Genomic DNA, 24,792 nt, shown 5'->3' with positions numbered 1-24,792 from the left:
ACTCAGTCTCTTTGATGATTTCCTTGATCAGTGCCAAAATGTAAAGCCTGTGAGCAGCAAAGTGCTGCTAACTTAATGATTCCCATTTCCCAGAGAAGCACCGAGCCATCTCTTTAAAAATAGTACAGGAATGTAAAGGGAGAAGGGTGCTTATTGCTGAACAAAAGGAAAGGGAAGTCATTGCACACTGTGGCTCTTTATTAGGGGACAAATTGGAAGTGCACAGGTTTTGTACCATGCTGCAGACATGCCCCGAGCTGTCCTCTTTCCGGGGAGCAAATCCACAGGACACTCTGGAGCGTTTCCGCCTTTAATGGGCTGTACTTTGATGCTGGTGGAAGGTGCAAGGCTGATAGCCCTGAACCCCCAGCAGTTGTCTCTCTGCAGCAAGTGCTCCAAAAAAAAAGAGCACTGCTCCTTTGCAGTGTTCCCTGCCTGGCAGCCGGATCCCTGGAGCCCCCGAGTTAATAGTCTCTACCTCCTGCTTTTGAATTGGGCCCTCTTCTACACTGGCTTTCCCGGATGGATAGAAGAGCAGGCGATCTTTCGGGCACTTCATTCAGTCCTTTGTTTCATCTCCCTGTGTTCTTCGCCGAGGCAGGTCTGCTCTGTGCCATGCCAGCGGCCGGGCTGCGCTGTGGCTCTGCACCGCGCTGAGCCTTCCCGGGGGCGCGGGGACGGGGGGAGCTTCAGTCCTGGTGGGAACCCCCCCGCCTGCTGAGGCTCAGGGAAAAGGCAATGCTGCTGATCTAAAGCACTGTCCAAAGCAATATGACCTAGCCAGCCAGCCTACTCAAATTTGATTCTAATGAATCCGTGCCCGGAAGAATACTACTTAATTAATTAGCAGCTCATTTGCATGAGGTGGCACGTTATTAAAGTTCTGCTGCTGCAAGTAGGGCTGTGACAAGGTGTGAGCTGACAGCTTTTCAAATAAAAAGTCTTTTAAAGGAATGATCTTCCAAACTGGCAGCTTTGTTCTAAAGGAGCCTCTCATGCAGTAATAAATTAAAGACATGGGGGCTGCTGATTAGTCTCTGCATGGTGCCTCTGCACCATCTTCCCTGTTTTATCTCGGCGAATTGGCTCTCCAGAAGGGTGGAGGGAGCAGAAGGATAGAAGAAGGAAATAAAGGCTTAGGAGAGAGGGAGAGAGAGAACAGCTCCAGGGGCAATCTTCCCTTAAGATTTTTTACTGGTTCCTGTTAGGGTGTCTGAGCTGCAGCTTCAACCCATCAGTTGGCTTCTTTCACCTCCAGAAGCCAGCAGAGAAGCAGTAAGGGATATACCTCTCCTAAGCTCCTCTTTCCACCCGTGAGTGGGAAGGGCTGTGGTTGTGGAAGCTCTTCTCCCTGCGGCAGCTCTGAGTGCCCACCCTCCTACGTGTGCTCTCGGAGTGGCACCTTGAACGTTGGTTCTGGCTGCCGTTAGCCAGGGGACGTGTGGTGCTGCCAAAACAGTTGAGATCTTTGCTACAGGAGCCTGTAGACTGTGGCTTGAGCTTTCGCACAGAAGGAAGGGTGGTTTTTTTCCCTTGTTTTGTTGTTTAAACCCTATCTTGCCTTCCCTGTAGATGGGTTCAAACTCTTTGGAACGGTAAGATTGAAAGCGTTCAGGTCTCTCTTAGTTTGAGTTGCATGTGCTGGTTCTGGGCAGGCTTGCAGCCTTCTCATCCCACAGGGCTAGGAAGAAAGCCTTGCTGGTAGGAGCAATTCACGCCGGAGATGCGGGAAGTGAGAGTTAATTTGGGTTTGTTTGTTTGCTGGGTCAACATTTTTGTTCTTAGCGGCGTATGCGGGTGCCAGTGCTGCAGGCTCTGAGCTCTGCTTCCCTGCGGAGCTGCCTGGGACCCCGGGGGGTTTCTCCGTGCTCTTCCCCAATTAGCCCAGCGGTTCCTCTGCCTCGTGGCTCCTCTGGGGAGCTGCAGATTACCAGGTTGTGACTTTGAACACTTAGCTAACATTTCCCAAGCAGTAGAGATGGGAAACACACGTGGGTGTGAAAGACACATACACAGAGACATTTTTGACATGAGTATTGAATTCGCAGAAACCTCAGATCTATAAATAATTCGGGTCATGAAGCCTGATCAGAATAAACTCGGGCTCGAAGCCCCCCTGCCTCCCCCTGCACTGTAAGGGGCTGCATGGCTGCCGACCCCGCGTTGCCTCCTGCTCCCCAGATCTGCGTCCCGGCGCCCGCTCCCCTCTCCCCCGTCCCCTTTGGAAGGTGTAAACTCGGGCATGCAGCCGCACGAGCAGGAGGTGTTTGCAGATCCTGGAATTGAGGGAGCGCCTGGGCGGAGGGTACCAGCAATTTAATCTGTCGGGAAAGGCGAGATCCAAGTGAGACAGGGAGAGAGGAGGTCTGTCTCCTTGCACCTGGAGCTTCCTTTAAGTTCAGGGAGGGGATGGAGGAAGAAAATGTCTCCAAAAAAATAGGATTAGGACTCAGAAAACATGAGCAGAGGAGACAGTCTTGGCTTTGCGCTGCCTTGATGCTTTGTCTGTCTTGTGCCCAGCAGCAGGAGGGAGATGTTGGGATGCGAGGTTGGGTTTGCTTGGCTGGGGCTTTCACGTCTCTTGGAAGTTCAAAAGGAAGAGTAAATGTGAACGCCAGGACTTTGCAGGGCAGCGTTGTCTCTGCAGCCCTCGCTGGAGAGGTGGGGGGAGAGTTCGGGTGCTCGTCCCGAAGTGTCAGCGCCTTACCCATCGCTCAGAATGGCCTCTTGAAATTGGGTCTTCAAGCCGCGTCCAGGGGCAGCACAAAGATGAGATGCTGACGTGATGCCCCCAGGCTGCTTGTCACTGGTCCCACCAGTTCTTTCCCTTCCCAGCCCCATCTGCTGCCCGTCGCTCTGATGGCCGCAGCCTCCCTGCTCTAGGCCCCTTTCTGGCACTATATCAAAGAAGGAACCTCTGTCTGCAGAAATTTCAGGAACGGTCATGGTACTGGTAGGCAGCACTGGAGAAAAACCCTCTTGGTTGCAATGCAGCTCCAACGCCTGTGCGCTAGCAGACTCGCTGCGACGAGCTCTTTACAAAACTGATTTTTCTCCCCAGCTGATCCTGTAGAGTTTGGTAAGGGCAACCCCGGTGGGGATTAGTGAGTGTATTTAATGCTTAGTCAGACAGTGTAATTCTGGAAAGGATGGATTTTCTCCTCCCTCGGAGACCAGATCATTTGGTTTCGAGGAGCTGTTTTGCTCCAACCCACTCAGCCTGACAACATCATGGCTTTCTGGAGTGAACCCATCTATCGAGGCTCCCCTGTGCTATCCTTGGGGTAAAAATAAAGGTGATGCCCACCACGGCAGATGTGTTCTATCCTTATTTGGGAAAAATGCACAAAGAAAATGCAACAGGAGAGAAAGAGACTGGGATGCGAAGGAGCCTCCAGGTAATGAAGTTAATTGGATATGCTGATTTGAATTGAATGTGCATGTAAGGGTTGTCATTAACTTACTCACAGACATATCTGTGATTTAAAGGAAAGATACTTAATGGGATTACTATTTCACTTTAATTTCAGGGGGGAGACTTCCCACGCAGAGAGCAGTGAGCTAAATCACTCTCCTGGTGTTCCTGCCTGCAGAAGGTGTGTGCAGGGAAAGCCACTCCTCAGGTCTGGGTTTCTGCTCCCGCAGATGGAGATGCAGGGCGGGGGGGATGCTATCCAGCGGTCCAGGCAGGGCCCCCTGCATCTGCAGGAGCTGATTCGGGCCCCAGATCTGCTAGGGACTGCCCACATGAGCCTCAGCAACCCGCTTGGCTTCCCTCTGGATTTTTAATGACCTGCCATTTGCTCCGACCTAGCTGCCCAAGCTCCAAGAGTTTGCTGATGTTAGCAGTGCTCTGAGGGAGTCTGAGGGGTACTTTACTCCCAGAAGAATTTCACAGAGGGTCTGAAGGGCTCTTGAAAACTTTTTGTATAGAGATTTGCAATTATTATTCTGGATTCTTCCCTCCTAAAAATTGCCGTGCTTTTTTTCTCTCTGGCTATCGGAGGCAGACGCCAGTATGGGTAACCCTGTAAAATGATAAGTTGAGAAAAGGTGTTCATGAGGGGGGACAGCAGAAGTGGCAGGTCATCACATCACCTTTTTAGTCTGGTGTGAATGTAGAATAGCCCAGTTTAATTAAATTGGATTAGCAAAAGTAAATCCTTCCTGCAAAGACTATTTGGCGGAGGCACACACAGAAAATCTGGACTGATATTTATTTATCTTGTCCTGTCTTCAGGGAGCTTTTGCATTACTGAGTCTCTTGCTTGTAGAAGCTTTTTTTAGTACCGAGTCTAGGTAGGAAAGATCTCACAGAACCATGGACAGAAAGAGGTAGGAAAAGGCTATTTAAACTGTACTGCGCTCCAGCCTGATTCAGAAACCTGCTGCCAGTAATAGTCTTTTTGCTAAATTTCCAATACTGAAGCGAGAAATCCATCCTAGAGCTTTGTGGGAAGCTTTAATGGGAAATGCCTAAGAACTGAGACGTGCAGAGGTAAATAGCAAAAAAGTGGCAATTCTGCAAAGATGCACCTCAGCAGTGAAGGCTGCTCCTTGTTGTCTTTGGTTTCTATTTCAGGCAATAGATGCAGTAACGCTCCAGTGCACATTCCCAGAGCTGATACAGTTCTCCTCGAAATGTCCATTTTACACAAATGCAATGTTATTTGATAGAATTCACCCTGAAGGGCTAGAAATCCTAGCATGAAAGGAGCAGTCGAAGGCTCCAGGGTTGCCTGGGCTTTTCACTTTGTCACTGTTACATACAAAGACAAACATGTTCAGCCAGTTCCTTTCACCTCCCAACCAAGAGCATCATTTCAGGAGCCCATCCCCTGCCCGCACGGGCCGTTTCGTGCAGTGGGGCAGCCAGCAGTGAGGTGCTCTGGGACCCATCTCCCCTCGGGCACCTGCATACATGGGGAGAAGCTGCAGCTCTTGGGGGGTTAACGGGTGGCCTTGCATCCAAGATCCGGGGTGGGGGATCAGTCCCTTTACGCGTAGACTTATTCAGCTGTTTTTTTCTGGCACCAGGCGTTTCATCATGAGTCAGCCTCATTGAAACACTCGTAATGAAAACAGACAGGTAATTTAATCATGGAAAGTTCCTACAAAGAGATTCAGGGTCTTCTAATAGGAGCCTGCTGGGAGGAACTGGAAGGGAATCCAGATGTATCTTAGCTCTGGCATAGGCTGGGCAAAGTACCTAAGAGGGACTTTGGTACAATAGGTATGTTGGAGCTTCATGTCATATTAGATCCTTGAATGGCTCATACACGGGTGCTACACTGCAACATATACGTGGCACAATGTGGTATTTTGCTAATCTCTTAAGATAATGCAGAGCTTATGCCTGCAGTCTGTATTGTGGGGGTATTAGACACATAAATCTGCGCAGTGCCTTTGAAGGGCTGCAGCTCCCTGAGCTGAGCAGCGTTCTGCTCCGTCACGCAGGGCATTTCACCGACCCGGCGTCCTCTGAGCCAGGGATGATATTTGGATTTGCAGATCATGTCGTTAGGCACTTTTCAAGCCGTATTGGTAAACATCCATCAAGAGCAATTGAGGAAAGCGCTGTATCTGTCCCAGACGACTTCTCCGATTCGTGTCCAGGCGCGGGAGCCGGCGATCTGTCCTCCTGGTCTCTGCTGTCTCTCAGGTGGCTGAACATGTCTCTGGTCCTGGACACCTCTGGTTTCCACTGCATCGACGGGCTTCTCCCCGTACCCGCCTGCTCCCCGTTTCACTGCGCTCCCCCCCCCCCATTCCAACCTGCACCGTGTCCCTCTGCGTCTTTCTCCTAAACCTTTCCCGTGCCCCATTATCATGTCGTGAGAGAAGAAAGCCTGGTAGCGTTAAGGGGACATAAAGAAACACGACCACCAGCAGCTCAGCCCCGTCCCGCTCCCGGCCTCGCCGTGCCTGGAGCCTGGCTCAGGGCTCAACCTGGACTTGCAGGGCCGGGGCCGGTGCCGCGCCGCGATTCTGGTGATGGGCCGGGAGTTGTTTGGCACTGGAAGGGCACCTGCAAGATAGAGGAATCATTTCTGTCTCCAGACGTCGACAAGAAGCTTCCTGCTGTTGAGATGATCCTTTTCTTCTTCCACGTTCCCGGGGATCATCGTTCTTCTTTGACATCGTCATTTGTCGTCATGGAAACCGAGCCCTCAGGAGGAGATGCAGCGGAGCATCCTGGTGTCAGTGGGCGCATCTCGGGCGCGGGGCTGTGGGACACCCGGGTGGGTGTGACACACAGCACAGCGTGTGGGACAGGAGGGCAGCGGGCTCTGCTCTGCGAGTAGCGTGGAGCCGTCTCCCCTTGGCAGGCTGGGTGAGAGACCCCAGGCTGCTGCTCCTGCCTGTGGAGGAGACAGGAGGGTGCGGACAGCACCCAGCACCCCGAGCAGGGCTCCGGCTGGGTCCCAAGGCACCCAGGCTCCAAGCACTTGTCCAGTTTGGAGGAGCCACCGTGCACGTGGTGCCGTATCCAGCCCAAAGCCACAATTCCCAGTTGGAATTGGCCTGCACAAGGCCTGTCCAGTGGTATCTCTCTTTATTAGCCCTGTCTGACCTCATTACTAGAAAGAAGCTCAATTTAACGAGCTGCCAGTGCCCCGAGGGAACTCTGAAAAACAGTTGTTTTTCACAGAGGCTGCTGATCCTTCATGTCCGGCGTTTCCATTCCCGTTTGGCCATTAATCAGGTGTTTGCATGGAAGCAGCTGGGTGTCCCTGACAGCCCACTGTCCCTGCTATTTATTCTTCAGGTGATTTTGCAGCCTTGTCCCTCTGTCCGTGGTGCAGGCTGGTGTGGGAGATGCCCGTGGTGTGTGCACAGGCAGCGGCGCTGGAGGCAGTGCGGATCAAGGCACTGGTCTCTTACTGGTTTCAACTTTCCTCTAGCTCTCAGTATTTCACGAAGGCAATGAAGTATCCTAACTTGCACAGCTGCAACCAAAGCAGGATTTGACCTCCCACCTTTTGTTGGATTTTCCTTTCTGAAATTTCAGGGCTTTTGAGCCAGGATTGGGCTGCCAGCTTAATCCTGTCATAGGCTCCGTGCGTCTGGCTATGGGTGTTAAACCAGACCGCTCAGATTCACACCTGATGTTCTTTTATATCACTAAAAACTCAGAAGGTAAGGAGAAGAGAGAGAAATCCAGAAAATAAATGTGCTTGTGTACCCAACATATCTTTACATAGCAGGAGGCATCAGGGCTCTTTCCAAGAAGAGGATTTATTTGGAGGAGGGTGCAGGGGAGCATCTCTCCTCTATGAGTGTGAAGATATCTTTGTATTTCCAGCTGGGGTGGCACATTTCTCAGATAAATCTTAAGATGCTTAACAACCTGCTTTCTTTACCTCCTGGAGATGTGAACCAGAAAAAATAGATGTCCCCCTCTGCTGCTCCGTCCTGCCTCTTCTGAAGGCTTAGGCTTGTCCAAAGCCGGTTCCTCGTGCCTCTTCCCACGCCCAGGCAGGGAGTAATCGAGCAGCAAAACGCGATGCAACAAAGCAGCTCGGCGTGAGGCTGCCGCAGATGGCATCTCTGCAATAAAGGGGTTTTTCCAGGGCCAGGCAGTGCCCCCTGGGTCCCTCTCCTCGAGGGGCAGCGTGGGGCACAGCACCGTCTAACAGCATCGCAGCCGCTGTGAGCCGCGGGGCCGGCAGCGGCTCCTCCGAGCCCTCGGCCCGCCTGCCTGCCCTCGCCTCCCTGCCCCACGGCTGCCAGCCTTTCCAGCTATGTAGACACCACGTTGTAATCCAATGGCTATCCAAATATGCAAATCCTGGTAGGAAAGACAATGTAAATTGTTTATCCTCCTCCCTTCCCCTTGCACAGCCCCCAAGGCCATAAATTATTAACTGTTGGAAGAGCTGGCATATCTTCAACAGCGGCCGCTCCTGGCACGGATGGGATTTGTCACAGCTTGGGCAGGTTTTCCTGCAGGAGTTGTCTTTTGGTGGGGTGGATGGATACCGGGAGCCCGTCAAACCGCACAGGCCACGTGGCTGCTGTGTTAGTTCCCTGCCCGCTCAGCTGGACTGGATTTGCCTTGCTGAATCCTGCACATTTGAAAGTAATGGGATAGCAGCGCCATCTCCAAATTTTTAGGCAGAGATGGTATTGTAGGAGGCTTCTGTGGCAGCAAGAGGTGATGGCGTTTGTCTAAGTTCTTTATGTGTCTGAGGAAGAATTAAAAAATCTCTGCTGTATCTTGGCCTTGTTGTCCTGCGTGTTGGGTATTGCGGTCTTCTTTCAGGCTTATTTTAAAGAGAATCTGAGAAATTTTTACAGTCTTTGTTACTCTTGAACTCCTGCGGTCAGTCACAGCACACTGACAGTCTGTGTGCTCCCCTTGCAAGACTTTCTAATGGATTTGGGAAATCACATCAACTTCAGTGGAGAAGGAGCCTTTGCTTTAACTCCTGTGCCTGCACATTGCTTGCTAGCTCTTTTCTATGTCTCCAGGTTGCAAGCTGAGATTTTGAATTAGATTCCTTTTCCTACCTCATCTTCCTCCCCTCACCCCTCCACCCACAAATGAAATCGGAATTTGGCTGCTATGAAGTCACCTGTAATCTGTTTGTGCCTCTTCCAGATCCGAGCAGATGGTCCTCCCCATGGTGGAATTCAGTACGAAATGGTGACGGTTTTCAAGGACGGGAGCCCAGTCCTTCGAGACATGGCCTTCTCCATCGATCAGAAGTATCTGTACGTCATGTCAGAGCGACAGGTAAGGCGTCTGCTTCCGCACCTCCCTGCTTGTGCCTTCCTCCCGCGAGGAGGAGCGTGCTGCTGGAGCACAGGGAGCTGAGGTGGTGTGCGGAGCCCGGCGGTGCCGCCGTCGGTACGGCTCGACGGAGCGCCAGCAGAAGCTCAGTTCTATCTGCCTCCGACCTGAGATTGTCCTCAGGGCCCAGGGGGGGGGAGCGTTGTGCCCCCTTGCTCTTGTCTCCAGGCGTTGGAAACTGAGCTGAGCTGCTGCGGAGGAAATGTGGTCTGGGGCTCCGAACAATCCCTGCCTGGGTAACGGGATCCCGAGCCACAGGCGTTACGGACCCCCTCCCTGCAGCGAGGCTGGCAGGCTGTGGTTATGCATAGCTTTGTCCGAGCATCCTTTAGGCTGGCTTCGCTTACTTATTTATTTTACCGGTGTGTTTGAAGTGGCTGCGGTGCTGGTGCCCCGGGGTGGGACCAGGCGTGGGGTGGGGCTGTGCTCGGCGGGCAGCGTTAGCGCCCAGTCTGCGCGGTGCCGTCCGTCGCCGGGCCGGTTCTGCTGCCGCCCTGGAGGTGGCCCCGGACCAAAAAAGCACAACCAAAATGATTATGATGGGATTTTATGGCCGATGGTCCACGGGAGTCTGCTGCTTAGGGGAGCCAGCACAATGTAAATAATCTGGGACCTTCTGTTCTTCTCGGAGACAAGAAAACACACCAAGCCCCCGCCCATTAAGCCAGACTTCTGGGTTCACTGACTCTGATGACCATTTTATTGGCTATTACTCACAACTGTATAATTCAGATTAATAGAGCTGGTGCCTTGTGGGTGGTGGAGACAGGAGAAGGGTTGCATCTGAAGATGTCTGGATGCTAATAAATTGTTCCATGTTGAGTTAACCCTCTGGTCACTAACAGCTTTCTGCATCTGCTGGTAAACAAATATCTGTCCTCCCTCCCACCTGCTCCGAGAGAGATGCTACAGAGAGGTATCAGTGCAAAGTGCTAAAGATCTACTGATGGACGTAGAGAGCGAGCAGCTATCCTAGCAACTCACCTTGCACCAGGGAGCTTACAGCTCCTCCCAAAGCCAGCAAAACTGTTTTGCTAACCTGTAGCAAAACAAACAAACAAACAAAAGGCAAATACTTAGCCTGGTTATAAAGTTATTTAAAGCCAGGTCAAAGAGCACAAAGTCTTCTCCCTGCTAAAAGACTTAATTGCATGAATCCTTGTGGTTAAAAAAGGCATTATATGCTTGTTACAGCAACTCGGTGACAGAAACTGCCATGAACAGCTACAGATTTAGGATCCCATTCCAGTTTGGACTTGGATTAGATGGTAATAATGAGGATCTATGCAAACTTTGAAATCTAATTATTTTATTAAAACGTTACTGTTGTGGTCACTTTCTCCAGGAGACATGTGCTCCTTGTGCTGATGCCAGGGAGGAAACGATCCAACGTGTATCTCAGAAACTGTTTTCCTTAGGAGGAAAATCCAGTGGGAATGCCTCCAACTCATCTTTTATGAGGCGAGAGCGTCTTAATATTCATCAAAGTGCTAATTTGCTTAATTGGGAAACAAAAAGATGTGAAGAGAATTAGCAAATAATAGAATATTCCTGGAACGTTAATTCCATTTCCAGCCCTGACTCTGGCAAAGCACTCGCCCTGGGGGAGACTCCAGGAGCTGGGGACACCGTCCCTCATTCCTCGCAGGACTCTGTAGGATTTGCTTTTTGCCCTTGCAGAGATGCGTGCTTTGAGTCCAGAAGTCCCCGTGTGCCATTACATCTGGATTTCGTCAGCTCCCGTGACCCCACTGCCCTAATCCTGGTGAGGTGATAGTTCAGCAAAGTGGAGGGGAGAATATATTTTTTCCTGAGTGCTATATAAAGGAGCCTGATGATTGAAAAGGGGTCAGTACCAAGAAAAGGAGAAAGGTCCACCAGCTTCAGAGGGCTGAGGCTGCAAATGGTGGGAAGTGGCCTCAGAAGTACTGAAAATATACAGTAAAAATGTCTTCTGAAGTCTTGAAATCTGGAACAAAATGAAATTCTGCCACAGTAAAATAACATAGGGAGCAGCTGTTCTTAACGTCGATCCGCTGCATGATAATATAGTGGGGGAGGATTGTCCAGAGCCTGTGATTTTAAATATCGGCTGAAAAAGAAACAGGATACGTGCCTCTGTCAAAACACATCTTTCCGCAAATGGGGGGCTGTTTTCTGGGATTCGGCTGAGAAACGTGTGCTCCCCAGGACTGGTCGGTAGCAGGTCTCGAGCTCTTGGGGCTGGGGTGTTAGGTACGGACCGGTGATGCGACGCGATGCTCTGTGTTGGACTGTGATTATGGTGAATAAACTGAGATGTGTGGATGCTTCCCAGCGAAGAGTAGATGTAACATTTTGGTATGAAGCCCATCTTCCGTCTGTGCTAGCAGCAGCTAGGATCAGCTTTATGCTGAAATGCATTAGGGAACGTGGTTGCTTCATCCTAAAATCTGGAGTTGTGGTTGTAGGCACAGTCCTTCCCCACTCCCCCTGGCTCCTGTCCCAGCCCTGTCTGTGCCTCACTCCAATTTCTCCGCAGTCCTTTTGAGCTCTCCATGAGCCTTTCATGTTTCATTGCCAACTTCTTCCAAAGCAGAATATTTGACATTTGATTTCACTCCCACAAAGCACAGAAGCAACAGTTGCACAGCCCAGTCCGGGGGAGAGAAGGATAAAGAAACTTTGCTTCCAGCCACTTATTCTGAGGTCTTTAACCACATAATTTAAGAGCGCTTAGTAGGAGCTTTTACAGGCTCTCTTCCCACTGCACCTGGTTTCCAATAGCGCTTATTGCAAAAGAGAAATGATTCTGACCCTGCCTATTTAAGGCAGAAATTAATTTCTCAGCGTTGCTCTAGCAAGCAAACACTGTTTCTGCCCACGGGCTGAGCAAGGCTGGGGTCGCGCGGGCCGCTGCGGGGCTGGAGCCGTGCTGTGTTAGCAGAGCTCTGGGGGTGCAGGATGGGACCCGGAGCGGGGCTGCCGGGCGCTGGCCGCGTTACGCCGTGCCCTCCGGCCGGGCTCGTGGGGGGACCGGCCCAGCTGTGGCCAGAGGACTTGCACCGTGGCTCTTCTCAGCCGGTGCCCAGCGTGAGCTGCCTCTTGTTTTTCACAGGAAGATAAATTCAATTGAACAGTTGATATCGGGAAAAACAAAACAAAACAAAACAAAACAACCAACCAAGCAAACAAACAAACAAACAAAAACCAAAACAGAAAACCACCACAAAATCAAATATTTAAGTGGGATTGGTAGTGTTGCTTGTCGTGGCAGGCTCGTCGGCTGCTTCGCTGACCTCTGCTGAGCTGTGAGGGTGCAGCCAGGGCTGGGAGCTCTCAGCAGTCAAGCAGCAGGCGAGGGGTTAATGCCAATGCAGGGCAAAACCAGTGACAAATGTCGTGGGGCCACCAAGAGCCGCCAGATGAGAAATTTTCCCATTTTAATGGTGAGTCTGTCATGGAGCCCACACCAACCACCCCTACATGTGCTTCTTCAATTTCTTGCTTTCAGGGGGAAAGACTGAGGCTTACAGGAAAAGTGCTAGTTTTCTTGAGAAAAAGTGGCTTTATAGTTCAGTCCTGAAGCATTAATTGTTTGTGCATCAGGGAGACGGTAGGGTTTTTTAATGTATGAAAGCTCAGTGCATTTCAATTAAATAAGCCCTGTAGGACGAGAGCAATTTTATGCCTCCAAGGCTGCCACCCCTTTTTACTCGCTGTATCTGCGCCCTGTGCAAGTTCAAACTGTTGCAGCGTTGGTTTCACATGCAGCAGGTTGACTTTGCTCCCACGTACACCTTCAGCAGTTGCGAGCTAACCCTGCGAGAAATGGTGGGCATGCTTCAGCACGGAGATTATATAAGCATCAGCGGAATCGGGGCCAAAGATTTTTGCAGCTCTTGATAGAAGAACAAATTTTGTTATTTTTAATCTGGGAGTGAGCGGAGGCTCAATCAAACGCATGGCAGGCACCAGGGCAGGGATTGCCATCTCCAAAAGATTTTACCACCTAATCAAGGGCTATAAACACGAAATTTAAAACAACACGATCAAAATACTTGCAGGGCTTGTTGGAAGGAATATCCCTGTGCTAGTGAAGGGGAACATGGCCCAGCTGGTCTCTTCCCTGCCCGACTGCGGAGCTGCAAGCCCTGACTGCAGCGGCTTCACACGGCCCCGGGCTGTGGGTGCAGGAGGCAGCGATGGGTGCAGGCAGGTGCAGAGGAGCCAGACCTCGGGGCAGGCACTCCCCCTCCTCTCCCCCACCTGCAGACACACCATCCTAAGATGTATTTCTCCTCCTTTCTTTTCCAGCGCTTTTTTTTCAGGTAATGATCTATCACTTGTTTGTGCTAATTGTGTGAAATAGTTTGATGAAGTGCTGAGGTGACGCGATGCGGGTCTGCTCCCTGATGGGTGAAGCTGCGCCTTCCCGATGAGGTGCCTGCCCAGGACGTTGCAAACGCAAAATCTTCCATAAGCATCCTCCGAAATCCCTGAACATTTCATTGCCTCAGAAATGCTGCTGCTCTCAGCTCATCCGCAGTTACTTCGGTGGTTAATTCTGCCACAGGGGAATTACTTCCTTCTGGTTTTCTACAGTGTGTAGCAGAGCAGCATCCTGCTCTGTGACTGGGAATCTCACCATCCCCGTGGTAAAAATAATAACACATAATCACGCAGTGAAATGCAGATTAACATCAATTAGCACGGCAGAGCTCAGGGGGCCACGGACCTCTGTAGCCTGACCTGGACTGAGGAACCCTTGGCTCCTCTCACGTGCACCAAACGCTCTGCATGCGCGGTGCTGAGCCCCGGTGCTGAGCCCCGCCGTGCCCCTTGCAGGGTAACCTTGCCGTAGGCGGGGGAGGCAAGGAGGGTTTGGAGGCTGCAGGCTGACTTTTTGCGGCTTTTAAGCCAGCGCTCACCGGAGCCCCTGAGCGATTTCTCGTGGCTGATGTGACGGTTTCATGCCCGGTTGATGTAGCTCAGGGACCCTCACGCGGAGTGTTATGAGCTGCGCTCCCGCCCGTCGCTTGGTGGGGTGGGAGGCGGCGATGATTAACGCCGGTCCCTAACGATTCCCCTCACGCCCGTGGCGGGGAGGGCAGAGCCGCTCTCAGCGATGGCCCCGGGGAGCCTGAAGGGTATTTGAATGGAGGAGGGGGAAAGGGCTGGTTTACATTTCTGCAGCCACTTTGCCCCAGCCTTGCGTCCTAACCGGCGAGGAGCAGCGCCCCGGGCATCGTCAGCACTGGGGGGGCACTGACCAGTATGACCAGTATTGACCTGGCCGTGAGCATCTCCCAGCCCCTCGCTCCGCTGCCGGAGCTCACTCAGACCTGTTGCTTTTCCACCGAGTGCAGTTCTCCCCCTTCCCTCTTCCATATACATCCTCGTGGCTTTAGGTAAAGAAACTGTCTTTCAGTCTGCTCTGTGTTAGCTGTGAAATATTTGCTTTGCAAATGCCCCCCATGTCAGGAGCTGCAGATCTGCAGGAGCCTCTCAGGATAATTTGTTGTGTGGCTCCCTGTCCTGCAACCCTGAGATGTTTAAGTCCTGTGAAAACTGCTTTGCTTTGGAGTGAATTTTCTGGATGCTGATTGAGAGGGAGGCAGGCGGGGGCTGCCGAGATGATTTAAAAGAGGCTGGAATTGGAGTGAGGGCTGAGAAAAACAAGGAAGTCCATCAATTCTGGAGTAGTGAGGCTGTAAATACTGATGGTGTCCTGAAAAGAACTGAGAAAACACAATAAAAAATGCAAGAGATGTGGATAAAAGAGTCTGGAGTCATCAGGAGGGAAAAAGATGAACTGATTAAATTTTTAACTACGTTATCTGCTAGTTGAACAGCCAGTTAGCTGGACATAATCTTAGCAAAGTTTGAACCACGGGGAACCACGGGGACAGGGAAAATTGTGCCCCAAAATTTGCCTCCCTCAAATTACTCCACCCGCTCATCCTGTGCCAGCGGCCGTGCAGGTAACTGTGGGTGCAGTGGGGCTGGTCGGCCCCACACACAGCTTGTTTGGGGTCGAGGGGGTGGGGGGGGGGCTTGCTACGACCCTCGGTGTCACCAGCCCCACCGGGACCTCCGGCTGCCCCAGCACCTTGGGGTGCAGAAACACACTTGCCCAACTTGTGTTTCACCGCGACCGCTGCCGGAAAGGCGTGAAGGGGCCCCAAGCTGGGGCAAAGAGGGAGTAGGAGAATGAAGGAGGGAGTAAGGAGGGGGCTGCAGGCTGGAGAGAGACACACCCCCCCCCCGCTCCCCAGCCGAGCGGCTCTCCCCGAGGAAGGGCTGTGCTCCACGGGGAGCTTGGCACCAGCTCTGCGCCGGCCCCGTCCACCACCACCCGCTCATGCTGCACTCTCCTAAATTTCATGAGTCAGTGCAGGTTTTTTTTCCACTTTCCTCCCTGGAGTCAATTAAGAAATTCTGCTAAAACCTTGTCCGAGATCATTCACAACATCTACCTGACGAGAGGGATGTGTTAATTACCATCAGCTGGCCAGCAAGCCCCCCCAGCCCTGCCAGGAGGGACAGCGTGCTCCTCCTTGTCCTGCCCCGCTGACAGTCCCTTTGTCACACATGCCGAGCTCTGGCCACCCCGGGGCTGATGCGACCGTGCCCGGGCTGGTTCCAGTATGTTCCTCCAGTCCTGCTGAGATTTATGACACAAAACGTTCAAGCACTCGAGGGTGTGGAGTTAAGTGCAGAATTCTTTGAGGTAACAAATACTTGAGAAGTAAACTTTCCTGGAAGAGTTGGTAAAAAAATGCCCCGATGTAAAAAATTCAACACTGGGGTGGTCAGTGGGTTTGCTTTTTCTAAACGAGTTACGGTTTAGACATTGCTCATATGGTTGTTGCTTTCAAGTGTTTGCCAGGTTTGCTTGCAGGGTTTGTTTGTTTTGCTTTGGTTTTTTCTTTGTATTAGTCTATTTTTGCCCCTGCCAGTCACAGCCGCAGGGTTCCCATGCATTTGCTTTGGCATTTGCTTCCCTTTCCAATTCCTCCTCTTCCACAGACCTATTGTTTAATTTTTGAGCAAGCAACCGCAGTCCTGAAATATTTCCAGAATTTCCCTTACGTGCACGTACACACGCGCACCCTCCACCTCCTCAGCACACCAGCTCATCGGGGACAGTTGACATCCTCAATAGCTGCAGGAAGGTCAAACGTCCCTCCAGATTTGAGGCCACCACCCCTGCTCCATCTTGAAGGCGAGCTGAGGTTTCTGACGCATCTCTGGGGGTGATGCTGATGTTCATGGCCGAGTCTGGGCAATGCAGGGAATGCTGTGGAGCTGTGGGTTTGGGCGGACAGACGGACACAGGTCTCCTGTCCTTAACACGATCAGTGAGAGAAGGAGAGAACTGTATTCCCAAGAGAGAAAATTACTTGAAGAAATCTGAAATGGCACACTCAGTGCTCTGCTATGAAATTTAAAAGCAAACCTCAGATGCCTCCTTCTCTCTACTAGAGCTTTTAAAACTTTTTTTCTTCCCCCCTTCCTACGCTGCTGTAATAGTTTGTCTTCTCAGCAGATGAGTTTGGCGGCTATTCAGCCAGTGAGGAGGGGAATTGTTCACAATGGGTGCTAACAAAAAAGAAACATAACTCACAATATGGTGAGGGGAGCTCTGAAATTGCACAAATTATTCTGTTTTATACTTTAATTAGTTCGAATTAGCAATGGGAATAGATGCATAAAATGATCCAGTGAAGGGTGAAATGGAAAAAGGGATATGGTATAGAGTATCGCTTTATTATTACAAAGTTTGCAGGAAGTAGGCACAGATGATGTGCAGGCACTTGCCCCGCTGGAGCTTCTCCCTCTGAGCTCAGCTCTGAGGATTCTGCACGGGAGGACGACACGTTGTGTCCTGCCACGCAGCCCTTGGACCCGGGCTTTGCATATGTGCCTGGAAGCCTGGAAGGCTGAGGATGACGTGGCTGGGGGTGGGATGGGGGGCAGCCGGGAGCCCCCACCAGCAGCCTGCCCTCCAGGCTTGGCTCCTGGCTCTTCCCTGAACCTCCATATCAACGTCGGACTGAATTCTGGGGCTCAAAGGTGCAGAAGGCTTTAAGAGAGTTCAGATCCACCCTGGTTCTTAACCTCTGAGCATCCTTTGCCATTTTCAATTTTTCCCCTCGTGGTTCTGAAAATTTCTGCAAAAACAGATGGACTGGGTTTTGACGTGCAGTGTGGTTTTTTTCTTTTTGTTTCATTTCAGATTGGCTGAGGGGAAATACAGCTACAAACGCAGATTACTGAGATAATTTAGAAATGAGCAGGGTTAAAAGATACAGTCCAAACCTCTGAATACACTGAGCCAGTAAGGCCAGTCCCACTGGCACAGCTTTAATGCAAACAAGTATTCCACTTTAAAACCAAATTCCCACCAAGCTATTTGAAAAGTTCAGAAATGCTCAGGAAAAAGTTCCTGCAGAATCCAGATAGGTCAAAAATGATGGATGTGCCCCAGGGGAACTGGCTGTAATGGTGTTGCAAGCTGGGACTAAATATAAAAGTTAAGGCTGGTAGCAAAGCAGAAAAACAACTGTTCGTGGGGTTTACTGTTGTTTTCCCTCCTCCTACTCTGGCAAAATATTTCCCCTTAAAACTTTGCTGTAGCAAAAATGTTGAGATTCTCTAGAGCGTGCCAGACCGTGGGTATGGAGGAAGGTGCAGGGGTTTCCCTGGGAAGCCTGGGGCATTTCTGGAAAGCAGACAAGTTCAGCATCCCAAAGAAAAATCCTGAGCACCAAACCAGAGCTGTCTAAGCAAAAAACCCCTCCAGCGCCGAGGGTCCCTCCAGCCCCGTCCCTGCCCCATCCTCGGGAGCCACTTGGTAACTCCGGCATTTCTGGCCGAGGTTAGTGAGGAGAAGGAGCGCCATTAATAATCTCCTATTTATTTTAGCAGCGTGCAGGAATGTGCCCAGCAGACTAAACACTCCGGCCTCCCCCCTGCGCCGCGGGGCTGGGGGCTGCGTGCCAGCCCCCGCCGTGCTCGGGACTCGCCCCTGCCAAGTTTGCTGGGGACCAGACCGAGAGGAGCACGGGGCTGCGCGAGGGGAAACAGCAGCGGGGTCCTGGAGGTTGCTGTGCAGGTGTAAAAGAAATAGTTTTTATTGTAATCAAACTTAGAAAGTGCTCCTTGCATAGGGAGAGTGGTGTTTTCTCTCTTTTTTTTTTTTTTTTTTCCTCTTGCCTGTTCGCTTATCACAGCTGCCTAATTTTCACTGGTTTCTTCGCAGCAAACACCACCAGCCTGTGAACATTTTGCTACCCGCTAACAGATTTATCCTCCCCAAAGCCTTATGAGATGGAGCAGCAGTGTCACTTTTTAGATGAGGAATTCAAGCATGGAGATGCTGTGTGACCTATCCTAAGTCACACAGGAAATCTATGGCAGAGGAAGAGATTGAACTGAAACCTCCCAAATCCTTAGTCCCATGACACAGCACCAGTCTTCATTTCATCACTGCTCAATGCTCCATAGTCACAGTGAGGTGAGTATAGGAAGAGAAGGCACTGATCATGTTTTGCAGTGACAAATAGTTTACAAAGTCTTCATCAATGTGAGCATCACCTTCCCAGCTGCAGTTAGTCATACAGACTCTTAGCAATGTACCTTTTAAAAAAAAAATAAATCTTCATAAACGGGTGATTTCAGTGCACAAAACCACTTTTCAAGCGTTTCGCCTCCATCGGTAAATCCCCGAGTGCCTGTCCCGAAGGGGGATGCTCCTCGAAGGCGATGTGGTGCCGCGCAGCTGGCCGGATCCTCAGGACCTGGGGAAGCGTGTTCCCATCCCGGGAAAGCGCCGGGAAGTGGCCGCAGCCGGCGGCGTGTTTCCAGGCTTGACCGAGCAATAGATTGATCTGTCACGGCAGCCCTCGAGTTTCAAACGAGATTTCGTGTGCGCCGTTGCTGCTAAGCTACACCTGTGAATATTAATAGATTCTGGGTTTTGATTCTTCCCAGACTCTGGGAACTTTTTCTTTTTCCTCCTTGAACTCTGGCAGGGCCAAACTGATGGTTTTGATGGCAAAAAAATGAAGCTCAAGGGGGATTTTGCCATTTCTGTATTGAAGTGCCTGTGTTGTATGGAGCATCTCCGTAGCTTGGTCCTTCCCAGGCACATACAGAACAGCGTCACCGACTTCAGCTGCTCCTTGTCTGTGCAGACAAAGCAGGGCAGCACATTTTGTCCTTAAAACTAACTGAGTAGGGGCTCAACCAACAGGTTTCTGCTGTGTTGGCAAAGGGCTGAGCAGAGAGCCAGGGCCTCTCTGTAATCCAGTCTTCCTACCCCGACTGCTCACCTTTCTTTGTTAGATAAAAATTGGAGGTTTTTTTTTTTTTTTTTTTAATCTAAGAGGTGGCAGGAAAAGATTATGCTTCAGTTGATCATTATCCTTCCAGTCTGCCGACTGTAGCCCAGCGGGCTGCTCAGTTGCAGAGGAGTTGGCACGGGCGTTTTGGAGCGTGCTGGAAGCTGGCATGTAAATGCTGCTTTACCCAGCCTTCAGATGGAGCAAAATGTTGCTTCAAATGTGTATGACTGAAGTCAGGGCTGGAGGAGGAGGAGGAAGGTTTTAAGGTTATAAAGGAAGTCCAGCGCTGCCGGGTAACACCAGGTTTGGTTGGTTATAGGAGTATTTTAAGTGGTGAGCGCTATTCTGAAGTTGTGCCACCAAAAACAATGACACGTTGCCTCCTCCCCTCCCTGGCTCCACTTCAGAGTGTGTCTCTCCAGTTTCTCTTACGACACATATTTATCTGCTCTGTGCCCTTATGGCTGTTTAATTAGTATTCATGTTTCCTTTCAAATAGAAATTGAGTTGAGTGCTCAGAGAGCTGGAGCGACTTGCGTTGCGAGCGCGTCACGTGGGCGGGAGGGTGCCTGCCGCTCTCCTGCACATGGTATTGAAAGACCTGGAGGAGACCAAATTAGGTTGTCAAGACATCAGAGATGCTTTCAAATAATTGAATTAAGAGACGCATTTGGAATCCCGTACCGGCAGTGGAGAAATGAGAAGATTTGAGTAGTAAAGGGGCCCAGCAACAGGACCCAAGCACTGAGGGTCTCTTAGCAGCTGAGATGGATGGAAGTGTTGGTGGGCTCCGTGCCGCTCAGCCGGGGCTCACAACAACCCAGAAGACTGTCAAAGGCAGGGACGTGCCTTTTGCTCCATTAGTGACCCCCCCTTAATGATCCTGATGGGTGCTGTGGACTCCAGAGCGCTTCCGTGATAGAAATAAAAACCAAAATGGCCAAAGTCAGCTGACGTTTAAGGTAGAATTTGGTAAATAGGCTGCCAGCTTCTTCTCTTGCTGGTTATCCGGGCAAAGGCTGTGTAACGGAGCCAGCCCCCAGTGACCCAGCTGCACGTGAGCATCTCCTGTCTAATCTGCTGTAATAAGGATGGTATTTAGCACTATGGCTCCTGAATGATATTTTCATTGCCTCCTAACAAGCCACAGTTGTTGCAGGCTTTTTCCCATCCCTTTAAGAAGTGACTCACAGGCAGGCAACTGTCAGTGTCTTGGGTGCTATTAATATCTACATAAGAACATGATGATAAGTATATATATATATTTTTTTTTTTTTTTTTTTTTTTTAATTTGGGGAGAAATCAGAGGAGGATGGGTGTTAAAAAATAACTCCTCTTTGCGTGGCTGGGCCTTTGTGTGAGCAAGCCGACAGTCCTGCCCACAAAAAGAATTTGCTTAAAATCCTTCCATCCAAAAAGAGCTGACCACACTAGAATAGCGTTATTGGAGAGACTGTGCCAGAAACAGCATTCCTGTGACTGCGGAGGGGAGCGTGCAAGCTCCAGTTGCTAGTCAAAGACAGGCCTGGGTTTTTCCATTTTAGGTCTTTGCTTTCAGTGCACGTGGTCCAGGCACCCGGCTCAGTCCCCATCATCTCGTCCAAGCAGGATGCTGGAGGAGGCGTTGAACTTGTGGGAGAAGCATCCCTGTAAGGCAGCAGCGTGGTACCGGGGGGTCTGGAGGATGCACCATTCCAGAAAAACTGCATCCCGTCCAACGAAGGACCTCGATCCATCGAAGTGCATAAGGGGGTGGCTGCCTTGGGGCCCTCCCTGCCCTTACAGGGGTGCAGTGGGGCTTGGGGCCACAGTTTTACCCGCCAGCACCCCACATGCAGAGACCCCTGACACGGGCCCTGGTCCCCTGCGGTGATGCCCGTAGGGATGCAGGACTGCAGCACTGCACGGGAGCCCCGGCTGGGCTCCTGGCCGCTGGAAGGAGAGGTGAGAATGCCATTTAGATCCCAGCTGGCAATCTCCCATCCTTTCCTAATGGACTGAATGCAGTCCCCATAACTATAAATTTTCCTGTCTTGGGTCAGTTGAAATTGGAGACTTAATGCTATAGAAGGGCAGGTTTTTATTTTATTTTTGCGCTCTGTGTAATCACATTGATGGCAGCAGTGTAACTGTCTTGAATTATGGGTGACCAGAGAAAAAGAAGGCATCTCCTTAGCTCCCTGCTGTTATTGTCTTTGGGTGCAGAGCAAAATGTGTAGGCTCCAGGCTAGATTGTGTAAATCTCGTTAGAAAGCCATTCCCAGCTAATGAAACCCTGGGAGAGAGGGATTTGGCTTCCCAGCCTTCAGCCTTATAGCAGAGGCTGGAATAAATCCATCTTTGGTTATGTGTAGGCTGTTCTTCCCTCTCCCCCATTGCGAGTGTGTATTTATTGGTAGAGTTGAGATACTGTCGGCGTTGTTTGAGATCAGCTGCAGGTCAGCAATTTGTTGCATCTGCACCTGAATGATTTCAAGTGACAATTATCTTCTCTTAAAAAATATATATATATAATAATACAAACTAGTGTGCAAAGAAATCTCACCTGGTTTTTAATCCTTCTATGGAAACGGCGGTCAGACATGTAAATAATTATACCTCCCCTGCTGTGAGCTGCTCTGCAGCTTGCTTGGCAATATGTATTAATTCAAGGGGCCAGAGCTGTTAAGGAAAGCTGTTGAAATGAAGTATCTGAGATAAATGCATCTCATCTTTCCCTGTTTGTGTAGGCTGAGAATGTGCCTGCCAGAGCCATAGATCCCACTTGGGGTCATGTTTGTTTGGCTGTGACTTTGTTGCTCTAAGCATGGGTTTACCAGCTCCCACTGTGTGAAATACGATTGTCTATGTCCTCCTTTGCTTGACGGCCATTATGGTGTTTGCTGAAGTTTTGAGCGCATCTGCTGTATTATTGGTCTTATTTATCTAAAGACATGGCAGACGCCTTGCGTCACGGACTCTGGGTTTCAGCTCCAGGCCGTGGGCCCGGACGCGTTCCTCCTCTGCGGGTTACGGGGGGGGATTTGGAGACCCTGACATCGAGGGCCCGCTGCCCTCCTCATACCTGCAGAAATCCCTAATCCCTCGTGTTCGAGCCCATCCTTGTACCGAGCCTTCTCTTCCCGCTGCAGCATCTCGCTGCAGACACCGAAGCAGGAATGTTTATTGCTCTGCTCTCTGTTTCTTTCTCGTTTCATCTGTTTTTTTCTCACCCGCCTTGCCTAATGCATGCAGACACGGGGGAGCTTTTTCCCTTCTACGTCTAAGTGGTCCGGACCTTGCTCAGGGTTTGCTGTACGTCCTCCAAGTGTCTGTTGGCTTTTGCTGCTGAGAGCAAAGCTCCGGCCGAGCCCGGGGGCCGGTGCCCAGCGACAGGGACATCCCTGCACGGACCGTGGCAGCACGGGGGGAATTGCTGTAGGACTCCTGTGGAAAGTTGCTGGAGTGTTTTCAGGCCATCAGCGTTTGGTAAACACGCGCTTGCTTCAATGAAACCAACTCGCCGTGTTTGAAAACAACCTGGGAAATTTGTTGGGGTAGTAAAAGGTGCCGGTGGAAGCAAAATCTGCTGTGGTTGCCTGTCATGGGAGCGGGGAAACATGTAACGTATAACCCCCGGTAGGGACTGTATGCAACAGTTGAGATGGAAATCCAGCTCCAGCAGTGCAGAAGCATCCAGGCCCTTCTGGGACAGCACAGGCTGCTGGAAATTGTTTTCCATTTGCTTTATCTCCTACTTGTCCCAAAGAATAGAGGGTATCCTGTGCATATAATGAAGTCTCTGAGGGCTTGAATACTTCTTTTTTTCTCCTCTAACTAATATTTTTTAATGCTTTACAGCCTCATGTTCTGTAACGGAATGCATTTTATTTAGAAAACAACATTTAGTGCCATTTTGGATTTCCAGTTATTCTCCAATCGGACTTTGAGGGCCTGATGTCTTTGTCATTTAAGTATGCAGAAAAGATGGCAACATCAGAGCAGCCAACAGCAAATTATTTCCACTACTGATTACTAGGCTTGGGAGTACAATACGCAGGGCCAAATTTAGTCTCAGCATAAATCTATTGAGATGAATCAAAGTATTACACCAGCAGCAAATTTGTCCCCTGGCTTCCAAGGATGCCGGAAGGAATCAGAGCGAACGTTGCCGTCACTGAAACCAGTGACTGTCTCCTTGTTGCAGGTACTGATGTGAGCAGCTCTGGGCGCTCACACAAACTGTCGGGAGTCGGTTGTGCTGCAGCACTGACAGCGCTGCCGTCTCCCCGCCGCAGCTCCCGCGGCGCAGCGCGGCACGGCGCGGCGCGGCACACCGAGTCTCTCCCACACGGTTTTTGGGGCGTCGGAAGCTGCGGGCACTGGGAGGGGTGGGCGGCCGGCAGCTGCCTGGGGGGACGCCAGGAGCCCCCTCCCTGCTTGGTGACAGTTCTCAGTCTGATCATCGCGGGGACACGCGGCTCCTGGCCGGCGCGGAGCGTTGGCGGGCGCTCTGCTTGCTGGGTGCGGGCAGGAAGCACCGGCCTGTCCCTGTCCCGCTGCCGGGGGGTTTCTCAACAGCCGGGGGGTCTTTGGAGTGAAGGAGAGAGACTCAGTGACCGTGGAAAAGCCTCCAAGGAATGGAAGCCGCAGCGATGCTGGCTGTATCTGTCTGTTAGTGTTTGCGATGGATGTTAAGGACCCTGGTGACCCCTTCTGTTACAGGAGGAAGAGATGAGTGCTACCCAACGGTAAATGTATTATAATAATGATAAATTTGCTTGTAACTTGTTGCAAAAGGAGAAGTTACTCCCACCTTCTGGGTGTCCTTCGTACTCGGCGAGGACACAGCGGTTTGAGCTGCATCTTGCAGAGCTCTAGCGTTAATGCTGGCCTGTGATGAAACAGCTAATTAATGGCGTGTGCCGCACTGCCAGAAGTGTCTGTGTGTGTAGGAGCCGTCCAGGACTGCTCACTCTGGGGCTGAGCAGCCCTGCAGCCTGCACAGGGCTGGTGCTCCAGAGCTGCCCTCTCTCTTCCAGGAGCCTGAGGCCGTGCCCGGTGCTGCGTGAGGCATTTCTGCAGGACTCCAAACCAATGATTTTTTACCGGAGATGGGGTTGACCTGAACCTCGCTCCATGCCCTCACCCCATCTCCTCCTCCGTGCCTCCTGAGGTTCCCTCTGCAGACTCACCCGACCTGTGCTGTCATGCTCCTGTCCTTTGCTAGGTGTTGTAGGTGGGCAGAGCCGTGTCCCTTGAGCTTTCTGCCCTTTCCCTGCCTGCCTGGCTCCTCCTTCCCAGCCGCCCGGCGAGGCAGAGCAGTCCTGCGCCCTTTCGCAGCCTGGGAATCGAGACAGAGGAGCGCTGATGTTCCCGTTTGTCTAAATTTGCTCTCCAGGTCTGAAGTATTACTTCAAGGATCCTCTCTGGCTTTGAGAGAGCGAGTCTGGTGCCTTATCATAGGGCGAGACACCCAAGGTTACCACGGGCAGGGTCAGCCCGGGAGGGCGGCTGGTGCTTTGTCTATGCACATCCCGACAGGAAAAGTGAAATGCCTTGTTCAGAGCAGTAAATTGGGATAATCCATGTGTATTGTTTTGTGGCTTCAATGCAAATAATGACTTAAATTCCTGCCTGCCCCTGGTCCCGTGATGGTGGGGGCAGAGGCTGTGCGGTGCCTGC

The 24,792-nt window shown here is 51.1% G+C and overlaps 1 protein-coding gene across 3 annotated transcripts in view; it reads left to right on the top strand.

The window, feature by feature from the left end:
* Positions 1-24,792, top strand: part of PLXNA2 (plexin A2) — a 179,378-nt gene that overhangs the window by 63,793 nt on the left and 90,793 nt on the right. For all 3 annotated transcript variants that reach the window (XM_042799981.1, XM_042799980.1, XM_042799979.1), the window contains exon 4: positions 8,606-8,740. In XM_042799981.1, coding sequence (XP_042655915.1) covers positions 8,606-8,740 — 135 coding nt within the window. The remainder of the gene's footprint in view (positions 1-8,605; positions 8,741-24,792) is intronic.

Source organism: Tyto alba, unplaced genomic scaffold (genome assembly GCF_018691265.1).
Source record: "Tyto alba isolate M040663 unplaced genomic scaffold, T.alba_DEE_v4.0 Super-Scaffold_30, whole genome shotgun sequence".
Classification (NCBI taxonomy): domain Eukaryota; kingdom Metazoa; phylum Chordata; class Aves; order Strigiformes; family Tytonidae; genus Tyto; species Tyto alba.
The sequence above is the reverse complement of the archived record's forward strand: the minus strand, read 5'-3'. Positions and strand labels throughout refer to the sequence as shown.